The 14,977-nt window shown below is 38.4% G+C and overlaps 1 protein-coding gene across 3 annotated transcripts in view; it reads right to left on the bottom strand.

Annotated features, from left to right (window-relative positions):
• LOC136850762 (uncharacterized) overlaps positions 1 to 14,977 on the bottom strand; it is a 48,659-nt gene that overhangs the window by 5,413 nt on the left and 28,269 nt on the right. For all 3 annotated transcript variants that reach the window (XM_067124715.1, XM_067124714.1, XM_067124716.1), the window contains 3 exons: positions 7,621 to 7,760; positions 6,105 to 6,283; positions 1,199 to 1,297 (listed from right to left, as the gene is read on the bottom strand). In XM_067124715.1, coding sequence (XP_066980816.1) covers positions 1,199 to 1,297; positions 6,105 to 6,283; positions 7,621 to 7,760 — 418 coding nt within the window. The remainder of the gene's footprint in view (positions 1 to 1,198; positions 1,298 to 6,104; positions 6,284 to 7,620; positions 7,761 to 14,977) is intronic.

Genomic DNA, 14,977 nt, shown 5'->3' with positions numbered 1-14,977 from the left:
TATTACTTTAACATAGTTGGTGACTATTTATTCACTCATTCTACTTTCCTTAATTTTTTTATATATCACTTTTATTATGTTTTTGGTTTCGTAATTAATTACTTCATAATTTAATGGTTTAACTTCTTATAGTGTAGACATTTTTCTAGAATTTTAGGCTTCTGTGCGACAGCAGATTCATTCCTGCCACCACACAACATACTCCCTTTGGGTATTAAAACTAGGCATAGTTATGAATGCGTAAGGACTTGAAAATGTAACATTTCTTACTTTTTTCCACTTCACCTATATTACCTGATATATATATATTTTCTTTCTTCTTTTTCAACATCTCCATAAGACTTGATGGTTGAAAGGGTAAGAAATGCAGATATGACACAGCAGTGGCAAAACTAACTCTGGTGAAAAGATGGTTTTGGGTAAAACTAACTCCGGTGAAAAGATGGTTTTGGTTATGTGAAAAGGTGGTTTTGGATATTTTGTGGGGATTCTGAGGAAAGAGAAGAGGGACCCCAAGAATTGGTGGGTACAAGGATTATTTCTCTCTGAACTAAATGGCCTTAATACACAGGGGACGAGATAGTACACACAATACATGCCAAATAGATAAGATAAGAATGATACAGTATGTGTAGGGGGAGGTCAAATCACTGCTGATAAGTACTATATAGCAAATAGCTGATGCTCAGAAAGTTTGATGCACAGGGATTAATTACTGATTCAACGATGAATGTTATTTTCTTTTCCTCTATACTGTAGCTACCTCCTATTAGAGAATATTCCAATATGGTATTCTCTGATATCGGACATTTACCATTAATGGACACCCCAAACTTATTACAGCATTCCTAACCAGTGATATTAATAATGTTCAACGCACAAAGTTCTGTTCCATCGTCTACCTCATTCCTGATTGATAATACAGTATTAATAAGTCATTATTTAAAATCTGTCAAAAGAATCAAGAAATGGAACAATAAGAAGTAAATGTCACTGGTGTAATAATTAAAAAAACATAAACAGTGAGAATACTAACAGTATTTATTATAAAAATAATTCTCTCAAATTCTAGCATCATTAAACAAAATGTTCTTATTTGTGCAAAGTAATACAAGTTCATTTAACAAGTAATATAAAAACTATCTCATTTTCCAAGCAAAAAGATTATGTAACAACATTATGTGAGACAATCTCGTACCTGGGCCTGGGAAGCTGCTGCTGCTTGTGCAATATCTGTCAGCATCATGCGAGACTCCGTCATGAACTTTTCACGATCACTTTTTAGTTGAGCAATTGCCTGTGAAAGTAACAAATGACATAATAAGCATTTATGGTTCCCTATATTTGATACTGCTTTGCAAATTTATGAAGACTGTACAAGTAAAACATTCACATTCCAGATTAATATTAAAAGAAAAATTTTCTGCACTAAAATATCACAACAACCAAACATAAAGATATTTCATACAAGAAAATGCAAGGAAATTTGTCAAAACTTTGGCCCTATGTCAAAACAAGTTCCCTAAAGGTTTTCCGTCTCATGCATCAATCTTCACCAGGCTAAAATATAAAAAGGGGCACTTATAATACCTCAGAGGAACAACAAACTCAAACTCAACTGTGGTGAAAGCTTCTGATTTTCCCTTCTGTTCTGTGTCATTGCCGCATAATTTTTTGTGCACTACTAGCTTGTTCAGATTTTATTTTCAATTCACTTTCCAGTTTTTCTATGTTATACCAAAAGTCAACTAAAGCAATCATCATCATTTTTATGTCAGATTCTCTACGTGACTTTCCATATTACCTATGTCATCACACATCTTCTGAGACTTCCCACTGGTTGTCATCCTGCTAATTCTTTAACTACTACAGGTACTAATCTGATTGTTTCTCTTTCTTTCTCATTACATATCCACACAATTTTGATCTTTGAAATCTGTTTATCTTCTAGCCTCTACCGACACCACAGCTATTACTTCAATCATGGTACAATTTTCGTAACGCACTCTGGCTACAACGATCAACTCTTTGTATACTTTTCCAGAATTGTTTCTTTTTCTTTGTAATTGCTCATGCTACCATTTCACTGAGAAGCATGTGTTATACTGTATATGCACAACAAATTTTTGCTTTTTTATTATGGGACACATCTTCCAGTAGTACACTAGTTGTTCCCACTTTTTTTTTTTTTTTGTACAGAGCTCTAAATGCTCCCTTCACCGTGTAGATCCCTCCAGCTTCTATTCACTAATGCTTCGTAAAACTTTTTTGGCTCTGAAAATACTTTTACTTCATCTTGTGATGCCATCTACCACATATGATATATAGTACTGAGTTCAACTTTTATACCTTCCCTTCAGAATTCTAATTCTCTATTCTCAATGACACTGGTTTTGTTTACTGTGATTTTCAAGCCTCTCTTTGTCAAACATTTCTAAAACTCTATTCTTTGATTCTGCTGGTTAAACTACGTCATCTGTATACATAAAGTTCAAAGGGCTTCACTTTTTGCACTCGTCTGTAGCTTCTTCCACCTTCTGATATACTGTACAATAAAGGACTCTGTGATTATCACTGATGGAAACCCTCATTTACAGAAAACTCTTCAAACATATCTCCAGAAAAATCATGGCATAATAACATCACTGGCAGAATAAATGTTTCTGATACAATCTACCTTTGTAATAACCAAGTAATTATGTGTTGGTAATTTGTCGAATACTTTTCCAAAATCCTCAAAAATAAGATATGATGTCTCCCTTCTACATGGTATTTCACCTGTAGCAGTCTTGTTTTTATTGCAGCCTTAGTGGTTGATTATACTGGTACAAAATCAAACATACAATTATTAATTTTAACTACTGTTTTGGTACAGAAATTTTAATACTGAGTACTACCACTTGGTAAAATACATGACTGTGTCTGGTTCATCTACTTTTGGTTACTTCATCTACTGAAAAGTACATCTGGAAATTTAGAAACATTAAGAATGTAAAATACTGTACTCAACTAATAAACTAAAACAGTATGGAAATCCACATTATTCTCACTACTGAAGAGGCCAACCCCTACTACGTAATAAACATACACCCAGCAAGATACACATTACCTCATTGACTGTACCTTTTGTAGACTGCAACTTTAACAAAATATCCATCATTAGTAAAATTCCCTCATTGTAAAAATTTCTAAAAGTTATCAAGTTTTAATTTGCTATATAGAATTTAGTTATGATCTACATTAATTGAGCAGAGAATAAGATAACCACAAAAAGAAATAGGAAGAATAATCAAACATGATCCTGGCATGGCATGATTATACCTTGCCTTCTAGAAAAACATATTGCATGAACCTAGGCAAAGTATATTTTGCCATTTTTTAAAATTTGGTTCACCTAATGTACAGCATGATCCCTTGCAAGATATGATTATTTCAAACACTCTTTGATTCACCTAGTGTACAACATATTTTGATAATTCTCACTTGAAAATTGTGATTTGACAATTTTTTATATACATTACACCATCTTTCTTGTCTACTAAATTCCACAAATGACTTAAGTGAAAGCTATTCTTGTCAAGAGTTCATAATAAAGGCTCTTTAACCAATACTTAGCCTGTAGGAGGTACCACTTTCAATGTCTTACATGGCACACTGAAAACTGTGCTAGAAAAAAAAAAAAAGTTCTTCATTGGAGGGGTGGGTAGAGCTCTCGGCTAGCACACTGTTGGCCGAGCATTCGACTCTCCGACTGGCCAACGAAGAGTTAGAGGAATTTATTTCTGATGATAGAAATTAATTTCTCGTCAAAATGTGGTTCGGATTCCACAATAGGTCCTGTTGCTAGGTAACCAGTTGGTTCTTAGCCACGTAAAAATCTAATCCTTCGGGCCAGCCCTAGGAGAGCTGTTAATCAGCTCAGTGGTCTGGTTAAATTAAGATATACTTATTCTCAGCAAAGCTTATTAGGCACTAGCTACATTATTGTCTGCCTTTTACATTTCATTCCCTTCTGTCTCTTCTTACTTAGCTTGCCAACCTCTTTAACTTAACCTATCTCTAATCATCACCTCAAATTTAAGAGAAAATTCTTCTGCAAGCCTAGAAATGTAACTTATTCATCTCTTTTAATTAATTTAAAATAACCTCTCAAGGTTCCAAAAACAGTAATTCCAGTATATAGATATTTGATTTCCCATACATAGGTATGTGCATGAGTTCAAACAAAATGAAGGAACTTTTTCTCATGGCCGAAAAGCAGTCATTCAGACAAAACACGTACAGTACTCAATTTCCTGTGCTGTGTATATATACCATAAACCTGAATGTTAAGTGAATCTATCAGTCAGTCAAACCATTGCAAAATGGGATCTTTACCTTCCATTACATTTCTAGGTTTCACTTATCCTACTTTTTGTGAGATGTGTACCACTACTTTAAAAACATAAGTAAATTACGACATAATTTTCTAGCAATGACCATAACTCATTTGAGTAGGGATGTCTCTCGAAGTCTCTTTGCCACATTTAATACAATTATTGAAAAGTTTTTTCATAAATATAAATCACTACCTCAGTCAAATGTTTCAGATCAACAACAAAGCTTAATGAAACATGGAATTCCATTAGCAAAACGACATTATTTCAAGCGCTTCCTTATGGCTCTTGAGACATTGCATAGTCTACCTGCAGATAAAAGGCAAATATGGATAACAAAGAAGGCTACACAAAATAAATGCAGCAGAAACTGCCACCATAACACTAATACTATTATTATTATTATAATTATTATTATTTATTATTATTTTCATTATTTTTATTAATATTGCTGTTATTGTTATTATTCATCATTCAATAAAACAAGACACCCTTATACTTAATGAAGAAATACTGGAAATTTTGACACCAACACCACTCTTGGATTAGTTGTGTGAGCTTCAACAACCAAATTTACTTGATGGTGTTTCAGTAATTCTTAAATATTAATAAAAAAAAGTACAGTCACCGCAAAAAAACTCCGAACACCCCATTTAAAATTATGAAATATGCGGTCGGACAGTTTCTGGGATTCCCGCCATGAATGGTTTGTATTTCCTCATTCTATCATACCTTTGGCAGTGTCGACAGTCTGGCAGCAGCGTCTCGTCTCTTATCTAGACATCGAGTGTCTGAAAATTTGGCAAACGATTTGAATGTTGACTCATTTGCTCCAGGCATATCCTCCTAATTGGTTACTACTACATTTTGCGCTCTTGCGCTTTATGATTAATTATGACTAAAAAATCCTTATCAGTTGAAAAGAAGACTGAGACTGTTACGTTATGGAGAGCTGGGAAGTCGATGAGAGCCATAGCAAAAGAGATGGGCATCGCCATAAGTACCGTGTCCATGTGGTGCAACCTCGCCAAAACGGCTGACTTAGAAACTGCACTGCAATGGAAAAAAGGCTCTGGAAGACCAAAAAAGACGACTAAAAGGACAGACAGCATAATGAAAAGGATTGTTATGAAACACCCATCAATGACAGCAGAAATTTTGAAATCAGAAAATCCCATTTTACTTGGTAATGTATCAGTAAGAACTGTACAACATCGTTTGCAGGAAGAACTTGGTCTCCCCTCTCCTGTTGCAGCGAAGAAGCCTCGCCTTTCTAAGGCTATGAAGATGAAGCAAAAGGAATTTTGCACAGAATATTTGCATTGAACTGAAAAAGACTGGGAAAGAGTTGTATTTAGTGATGAATCATGTTTCTATATTGTTCATAGTGCTGGCAAGAGGGTAAGGAGACCCCGTGGATCGAATCGCCATGCAACAAGATGACACAGTGGATACATGCGATCATGAAGTTTTGGCATGAAGAAATGGATTGCACAGTATTTTAAAGATTTAGCTCATTCTATGCAAAAAAGATTAAGAGATGTACTTAAAAATATTGGAGGAATGTCAAAACATTGAATAAAAGGTAGTAAAACAAAAACTTTGCTATTATTTTCCGTTTTTATAACATTGTTCTGATTTTTTTTGCATTTGAATGGGGTGTTCGGAGTTTTTTTGCAGTGACTGTGTATGGATATTCCAAAAACCAGCACACAAACAATTCCATACCTCCTTGGTTATTCTATCTACATCTGATGTATCTGCCACTTCAGTTCTGTATATGGGACGAATCCCTCCCATCCACAGAGGAAAATCTATGCCATAGCCACAAAAGGCAAATAAAATGATAATCAAGAGGACAACGAAGAATATTGTGGCTGGGACATGGTACACAACTGGTACGTTTTCTGTAAAAAAAAAAAAAACTGGATTAGGAATCAATGTAATAAGTAAACATTTTTTCAAGAGTAAATTATTTATTTTATAGCCAAAAATCTATTCATAAACTGTAGTGATATTTTATAAGGGCACTACAAAAAGTATAGCCAGTTATGCTAAAAATACATTACTGTACTTATTAATTAAAATAATTTTGCACTACAGTTAAAATGACATGAAAAGAATAGAAGTCCTATTAACTAAGGTATCTGAAAGTTACAGAAACCAAACAGTCAACTGAAAATGTCTGGGGGATCACCACTCATTAAAACCCTCTTTATTTTGTTTGTGGGTGATTCTCAAGTGACATTTGACAGTTTCTCATCTTGACAGGATGTAAGCAGTTGTTCTATACAGGTATCTGGGGGTAAATCTCAAGTGACATTTGACAGTTTCTCATCTTGACAGGATGGAAGCAGTTGTTCTATACAGGTATCTGGGGGTAAATTTAACAGATGCTAGAAGACTGAGAGATGAGGTAAATCAGAGAATAGGCGGAGCAAGGAAAGTAGGAGGGTGCATGCAGATGATCTGGTAGAGATGAGGAGTATCAACAGATTCCAAAGTGGGATTGTTCAGCCCACTCTTCCTTAAGGAATTTATATGTGGATGCTGAAATCAAAGTTCAAAAACACCAGTAGTTAAGATCAACTAGTCCCAAATACTATATGTAGATGTGAAATAAGAAAAGTTGAAGGGATAAAAAATGAAAATGCCAAAAAACTGTAATAAAAAATGAATGAATATTTGAAAAGATGGATCAGTGATTTTAGATGGTCTAGTTACATAGAATGATAAGTTGCAGCATAATTACACATAAATTTGGAAGTTTTGTAAGGCAGAAAAAAGGGTTACTATTAATGCATTGAACAGAAGTACCCTAGAATGCATGAAGCATGAGACTGATGGAGACAAATGCCTGCAGTGTGTGTTGGAACTTGGGAGGGTCATAAAAACTCTTTTCATGACTGTCCAATAAATAAAACATGCCTATCTGAGATCAAAACAAGGCCTACCTGGGATAAGAGATAGACTAGTAAAAGGATATGAAATACTGTACTAATGTATGATGATGATCAAGACGAAAACTTTCACAGCCTTGCTCATGGTACTATGGCAGCCCCAAACTCATGAGAAAAAGCAAAGGCTGGCTCAGTGATTATCACACCTCAAATACGGATAAAAGTTATCACCATAGATGTACTGTAGCAAAAAAAGTATCAAACAAGGTAAGACAATATGGTGTCACCATAATTTATTAATGTTACATGGGCGGCACTGTAACAATTATTGCTATAATACTTACGATAAAAATTTGTGAGGAATTTTGCACTCTCAGATCCCAAATGCTGTAAAGGCTGCAACACAAATTTTGCTAACGTCTCTGCTATTACCATTGCAGGAGTAATTTCTTCACTTGGATCTACCATAATCTCCTCAAAGTACCTGGAAAGAACCCCAAAAAAGTGAGACTTTCTGCCATTTCAATAAAAATCCAATACCTTAATGAAACTTATTAAGTCAGTTACATACCTTACAGATACACTAAAACACAGATAAGAACTTCAATTGGTGAATAGCTAAGCATAAGAGCCAGTGGTCCTTTCAAATGATTTGATTTGCACTAAGTAAATGGTCAAAGGAAGGAATAAATACACAGTATACATACTGGTTTAGAAAGTCACCAAGGAAGGCAAAATAGCCTAAAGCAGCCCTGTGCAACCTGCGGCCCCAGGACTGCATGCGGCCCTCAAAGGCTTGCATTGCGGCCCTTTCTCCTAAAAATAAATAGGCTATAGTGCGTCCCGCAGAGAGAGAGAGAGAGAGAGAGAGAGAGAGAGAGAGAGAGAGAGAGAGAGAGCCTCGAACTGAATATTCCTACAACTTTTTTTTTTTTCTCTCTCTCTCTCTCTTGTGTTTTCATCAGCAACCCTTCCTCAATAACCGATGGTACAAGGGGTCATCGTTATCAGTAACCCCTTTTAAGACCATAAGTCAGTCTCTCTCTCTCTCTCTCTCTCTCTCTCTCCCTCTCTACGTGAAAAGAAGCGGTTATGCTGACATTGTAAACACCAAACCGATCATTATTTTTAAGGCTGGATGTTTACACTCTCTGTTATGCTTTGCAGTACAGCCGTAAAGGAATTAATATAGCTCTCAGTTTATCTCAGGCTCCAGTGGTGAAATCAGTGTGCTTCATTTGTTGTGGTTGATTTGTCATTACCGGTATTCTAAGTCTAACTCTAACTAAGTTGTTTAAGTTGCAGTTTTGTGATTGGCTTTAGAAAACTTGCAAGCAAAACATTTTGAGAATTATATATTTCTGCTGAAATTTGGTATTAATTATATTGCAATCTATTACAGTACATTTTTCTTAATTAAAGGCTTTAATTAAGAAAAATGTAATAGATTGCAATATAATTAATACTGTACCACATTTTCAGCAGAAATATATAATTCTCAAAATGTTTTGCTTGCAAGTTTTCTAAAGCCAATCACAAAACTGCAACATACACAACTTAGTTAGACTTAAACTTTAATTTAAAGCTAACTTTTACTAATTATATATTTTTCTCAGCAGGAAAGATCTTATTGTACTAATAATGGCTTCTACAAGTAAAAAACGCAAGACTTCAGAGGAAAACCAGAGTTTCCAAGAGAAATGGACTGAACAATATTTATGCATACAATCAGGGGGGAAAGCATTGTGCCTTGTGTGCCATGAAACCATTTCTGTTTTAAAAGAATATAACATCAAAAGACACTACATCACAAAGCACAAAGAATATGAAAATAAGACAGGTGAATCACGCAAAGAAAAAATATCATTCTTGCAGAAATCTCTGAAAGGACAACAGTTAGTGCTTACAACAAAGAAAGTTAAGGAATATGATGCATCTCTCAAAACAAGCTTTTTGATTAGTTAAATCCTTGCAAAAGGACTCAAGCCCCATTCTGATGGTGAGGTAGTTAAAGAATGTTTGTGTGTAGCCTCAAACAATATGTTTCCTGACAAAAAGAAACTAGTTGAAAACATAAGCCTTGCAAGATATACTGTTGCTAGAAGAATAGACAGTCTTTCCGGGAATATTGAAAGTACAGTTGCCAAGCGAGTTAGTGCTTTTTCTTCGTACTCTGTTGCTCTTGATGAGAGTTGTGACAGCACAGACACTGCACAACTGGCTGTGTATATTAGGGGAGTTGACAATGGCTATAATACTAGAGGAAATGGCTTCACTACACAGCATGAAGGAGACCACAACAGGACAAACTATTTTTGATGAATTAGAAAAAGTATTGGCAAGGTTTGGACTGGACTATACTAATTTAGTTTCCATTACAACAGATGGTGCGCCTGCGATGTCTGGTCAGAGAAATGGGGTTGCTGGATTACTGAAGACTAGAATGGGGTCTCAAAATACTGACTCAGGTTCACTTATTGTCCTGCATTGTATCATACACCAGGAAGCTTTATGTGCAAAGACAATAAACTTTCAGCCTGTGACTAATATTCTTGTGAAAGCTGTCAATTTCATTAGGCCAAGAGGTTTAAATCACCGCGAGTTTCAGCAGTTAATGGCAGGCATTGATGCAGAGTACAGTGATGTGAAGTAATTTTGTGAGGTAAGGTGGCTAAGCAAAGCAGGAATGTTGAAGAGAGCATATGACCTTTTGGAAGAAATTGAGCTGTTCTTAGATATGAAAGGTAATGCTATCCCTGAATTGAGAGATAAGGAATGGAGATGTGATTTAGCATTTTTAGTAGATATAACTGATCATCCTAGTGCACTGAATGTTAGACTTCAAGGAAAAGATCAACTAATAAATGAGATGTTCTCACTGATCAAAGGCTTCCAGATAAAATTGCGTCTGTGGGAGTCACATATCAGAAACCAAAACCCAGCCCACTTTCCTACACTGAAAAACCATGACACAAGCAACCTTCAGTATCAAGTATGGTGACAAGTTGGCACACTAGCAACCTTCAGCATCAGAAGTATGGTGACAAGTTGGCAGTCTTAAGAGAGGAATTTTCAGAAAGATTTGGTGACCTCAAGAAACATTCACAAGCCATTGAAGTCTTTGCTTCTCCTTTTTCTGTGGATGTGACAGCAATTCCCGAGGACATACAGATGGAAATAATTGAACTACAGTGCAATGATGAACTAAGAAAGAAGTTTGATGATAGTTCAGTATACCAGTTTTATAAGAAGCATGTATCAGTAACAGTGTATCCAAAACTCTCTGCTCATGCAAGGAAAATGATGGCAGTGTTTGGTAGCACATATGTATGTGAGCAGTTCTTTTCAAAAATGAATCTGGTTAAAAACAAGTAAAGTCTCCACTTACTGATGAACATTTGGAAAGTACCCTGCGTGTAGCCACATCATCCATAAAGCCTGATATTGATGAGTTGGTGTCCCAAATGCAACATCAACCATCTCACTAGGGTAGTCTTTCATTTGCTCATTAATGGTTAGGAAACTGTCTGTGTTTGATAATTCTTATGTTAATGATCCCAGTTAACCAATAATAAGTAATTATTTATGTTTGTACATTATAGTAATAAGGTGGGGTAGCCTTTCATTTGCTCATTTATAGTAAGGAAAATACTTTTGTTTGGACAATTCTTATTTTTGATTGTGATCCCAATTTAAATAAAATCAGTAACAAACTAATTATCTATCTTTATCAGTATAATCTCACATAATGTCTTCGATCGTAGTAAATAACATGAAATAGTAAGGTTATGTGGCCCTCCACACCAACAGAGTCGTGACTAGTGGCCCTTTGGGAAAAAAGGTTGCACACCCCTGGCCTAAAGGTACATCTGTACCATACTGTATACGGATATCCTGAATAAGAAGACATTCAAAATGTGAAAACAACAGAGGTTTAATGTTAACTGCGTACTCTAAAACTGACTGATTTTTACGAATAATGTCACAATGGCAACCGTCAATGCAAAAGACACTGTCCCACAATAAAAGCATAATAAAATGATATTTTTATGATAAAATAAAGTTTTGTACATACTTACCCGGCAGATATATACTTAGCTATAGTCTCCGGCGTTCCCGACAGAAATTCAAATTTAGCGGCACACGCAACGACAGGTAGGTCAGGTGATCTACCATACCCGCCGCTGGGTGGCGGGAATAGAACCATTCCCGTTTTCATGTCAGATTTTCTCTTCCACCTGTCTCCTGAGGGGAGGCTGGGCGGCCATTAATTGTATATATCTGCCCTTGGTAAGTATGTACAAAACTTTATTTTATCATAAAAATATCATTTTTGTACATGCAACTTACCCGTCAGATATATACTTAGCTGATTGGCACCCTTGGAGGAGGGCAAGAGACAGCTAAAAACTAAAAAACGGGAAAACAACATATGTTGTAGGAATAAACAAATAATTAAAAATAACACTAGCTTAAATAGGATTAGCTTCAGCTCCTTGACCCAGCACCGAATCCGCGGATACGTAAGCTCCTAGAGAGAAGCACTTCTCATATGTCACACGAACATCTCTCAAATAATGAGAAGCAAACACTGAGTTACATCTCCAGTATGTAGAGTCCACAATAGACTGGAGGGACCAAGACTTGTGGAAAGCCAGAGAAGTAGCTATGGCTCTCACTTCATGAGCATTAACTCTTAGGAGCTGAAAATGTTCGTCTTTGCATGAAAGATGAGCCTCTTTGATAATATCCTTAATGAAGAAAGCCTGGGCATTCTTGGAAATTGCTCTTGAAGGATCCTTGACCGAGCACCAAAGACTTTCGGTGTTACCTCTGAGCTGTTTCTTTCTCTCCAAATAATATCTGAGACTTCTTACTGGACAGAGTGTGTGTTCTAGCTCCTGTCCTGAAAGATCGGAGAGTCCTTTGACCTCAAAACTCCTAGGCCAAGGTTTTGAAGGGTTCTCGTTCTTTGCTAAGAAGAGAGGCTGAAAGGAGCAGATCGCAGAGTCCTTCTTAAAGCCTACAGAACCTTCCAAAGCTTGTAATTCGCTCAATCTTTTGGCAGAAGCAAGAGCGAAAAGAAACAGCGATTTTCTGGTTAAATCCCTGAAAGAGGCAGATCGAGGAGGCTCAAACTTGTTCGACATTAGGAATTTTAGGACCACGTCCAAATTCCAGCTGGGAGGTCTAGGGGACTTATTTTTAGAAGTTTCAAAAGACCTTATAAGGTCGTGAAGGTCTTTATTATCAGAGATGTTCAGACCTCTGTGTCTAAAGACTGATGACAGCATGCTCCTATACCCCTTTATGGTGGAAACCGCCAGGTTACACTGCTCCCTTAGGTAAAGAAGGAAATCCGCTATTTCCATTACAGAGGTACTGGAAGAGGACACTTTCTCAGATCGACACCATCTCCTAAAGACTTCCCACTTCGACTGGTAGAGGCGCAAGGTAGAAGATCTTCTGGCTCTGGCGATAGCCCTCGCAGCCTTGCTGAAAATCCCTTCGCTCTAACCAGTCCTTCGACAGTCTGAAGGCAGTTAGGTTTAGAGCGGGAAGGTTCTTGTGATATCTGTCGAAGTGGGGCTGTTTGAGAAGATCGCTCCTTAGAGGGGAGCGACCTGGGAAAGTCTATCATCCATTCCAGTACCTCTGTGAACCAGTCCCGAGAAGGCCAAAAGGGAGCGATCAGGGTGAGCTTGGTGCCCTCTGAAGAAATGAACTTTCTTATTACTTCCCTATTATCTTGAACGGGGAAAAGCGTATCGTCTAGACCGTCCCAATTTAGGAGAAGGCCGTCTATTGCTACTGCTCTGGGGTCCGAGATTGGGGAGCAGTAGTTCTCAACCTCTTGTTCCAGTGAGTGGCGAAGAGGTCTATATGAGGTCTCCCCACAGGAACCACAGCCTTTTGCAAACCTCCTGATGAAGAGACCATTCTGTAGGAAGAACCTGGTCCTTCCTGCTGAGCAGATCTGCTCACATTTCTTTCTCCCTGAACAAATCTGGTGAGGAGAACGATGTTTCTCTCCCCCGCCCATAAAAGAAGGTTCCTTGCTGCAATGTACAGGGAGAAGGAATGCGTCCCTCCTTGCTTCCTGATATAAGCCAGGGCTGTGGTGTTGTCGGAATTGACCAGAACTACTGATCCCTTGACCAGAAGTTCAAGCGGGCAAGAGCCAGATGAATGGCTACTAGCTCTTTCATGTTGATGTGCCAGGACCTCTGATCCGTGTCCCAGGAGCCTGACACTTCTTCCGAGCCCAGTGTCGCTCCCCAACCCGACTCCGATGCGTCTGAGAACAACACTAGGCGAGGGCTCGGCGGTTGCAGAGGAATTCCTAGACCCAGCTTCTGAGGGTCTAACCACCAACGGAGATGTTCCTTGACCTGACAAGAGATCTGGAAGGAATCCGACAACTCCTGGGACTTCCGATCCCAAGATTTTTCCAGGAAGAACTGAAGAGGTCTGAGGTGAAGCCTTCCTAGAGAAACGAACTGTTCCAGCAAGGAAATGGTCCCCAGCAGACTCATCCATTCCCTCGCCGAACAACTGTCTTTCTCTAGAAAGTCTGTCACCTTTTGAAGGCAGCGTTCCCTTCTTTCCAGGGAGGAAGCGCTCGAAAACCCCGAGAATCCATCTGAATCCCCAGGTAGACAATTTCCTGCTGAGGAATCATCTGAGACTTCTCGAGGTTTACAAGAAGTCCTAGAGACTGGACCAGGTTTAACGTCGAGAAAGGTCCTCCAGACAACGATTCTTTGGTGGACCGAATTAGCCAGTCGTCGAGATACAAGGAAATCCTTACCCCCTCCAAGTGCAACCAGTGAGCCACATTCCTGAGAATGGTCGTGAACACTTGGGGAGCTGTGGAAAGTCCGAAGCACAGAGCCCTGAACTGAAAAGTTCTGCCGCCTACCATGAACCTCAGGAACTTCCTTGAGGAGGGATGGATGGGAACGTGGAAGTAAGCATCCTGAAGGTCCAGGGACACCATCCAATCTCCTGACGAAGAGACGGCGACAGAACTGAAGACGTCGTTTCCATAGAGAACTTCTTCTTTATGACGAACGAGTTCCAGGAGCTCACGCCCAAGACCGGTCTCCACCCCAAGATTTTGGCACAAGAAAAGACGGTTGTAAAATCCCGGGAGTGAAGATCTTGCACCGGTTCTATGGCAGCCTTTTGAAGCATTTGTTCGACGGCTAGCAGAAGGGCTTGCCTCCGCACAGGATCCTTGTATCTCGCCGATAACTCCTCGGAGTTGTTGTCAAGGAGGTTTCGAAAAGAAGGGAATGAGGTACCCCTTCCTCAAAACAGAGAGGGACCATTCGTCCGCTCCCCTTCTGTGCCCAGGCTTCGGCGAAATCTAGAAGTCTGGCACCTACTGGAGTCTGGAGGACTTGCTTTTCACTTGGACTTCCTGGAAGGGGAGTCCTGAAGGTCTAGATCTTCTTTCAGGTCTACGCCTTCTAATAGACCTGGATACTTTAAAGGGCTCCTGAAAGGGGGTCTTCTCCTTCTTAGCAAGAGGAGCAGTCGGTCTCATCCTCTTTGAAGACTGAGCCAGTAGATCCTGAGAAGCCTTCTCAGACAAAGAACGAGATACCTCCTTCACAGTCTCTTGTGGGAAAAGATGGTTAGATAAAGGAGCATACAAGAGGGAAGACCTCTGGGTAGGAGAGACCGATTTGGAGA

This window comes from Macrobrachium rosenbergii, chromosome 22, assembly GCF_040412425.1.
Source record: "Macrobrachium rosenbergii isolate ZJJX-2024 chromosome 22, ASM4041242v1, whole genome shotgun sequence".
Lineage (NCBI taxonomy): Eukaryota > Metazoa > Arthropoda > Malacostraca > Decapoda > Palaemonidae > Macrobrachium > Macrobrachium rosenbergii.
The sequence above is the reverse complement of the archived record's forward strand: the minus strand, read 5'-3'. Positions and strand labels throughout refer to the sequence as shown.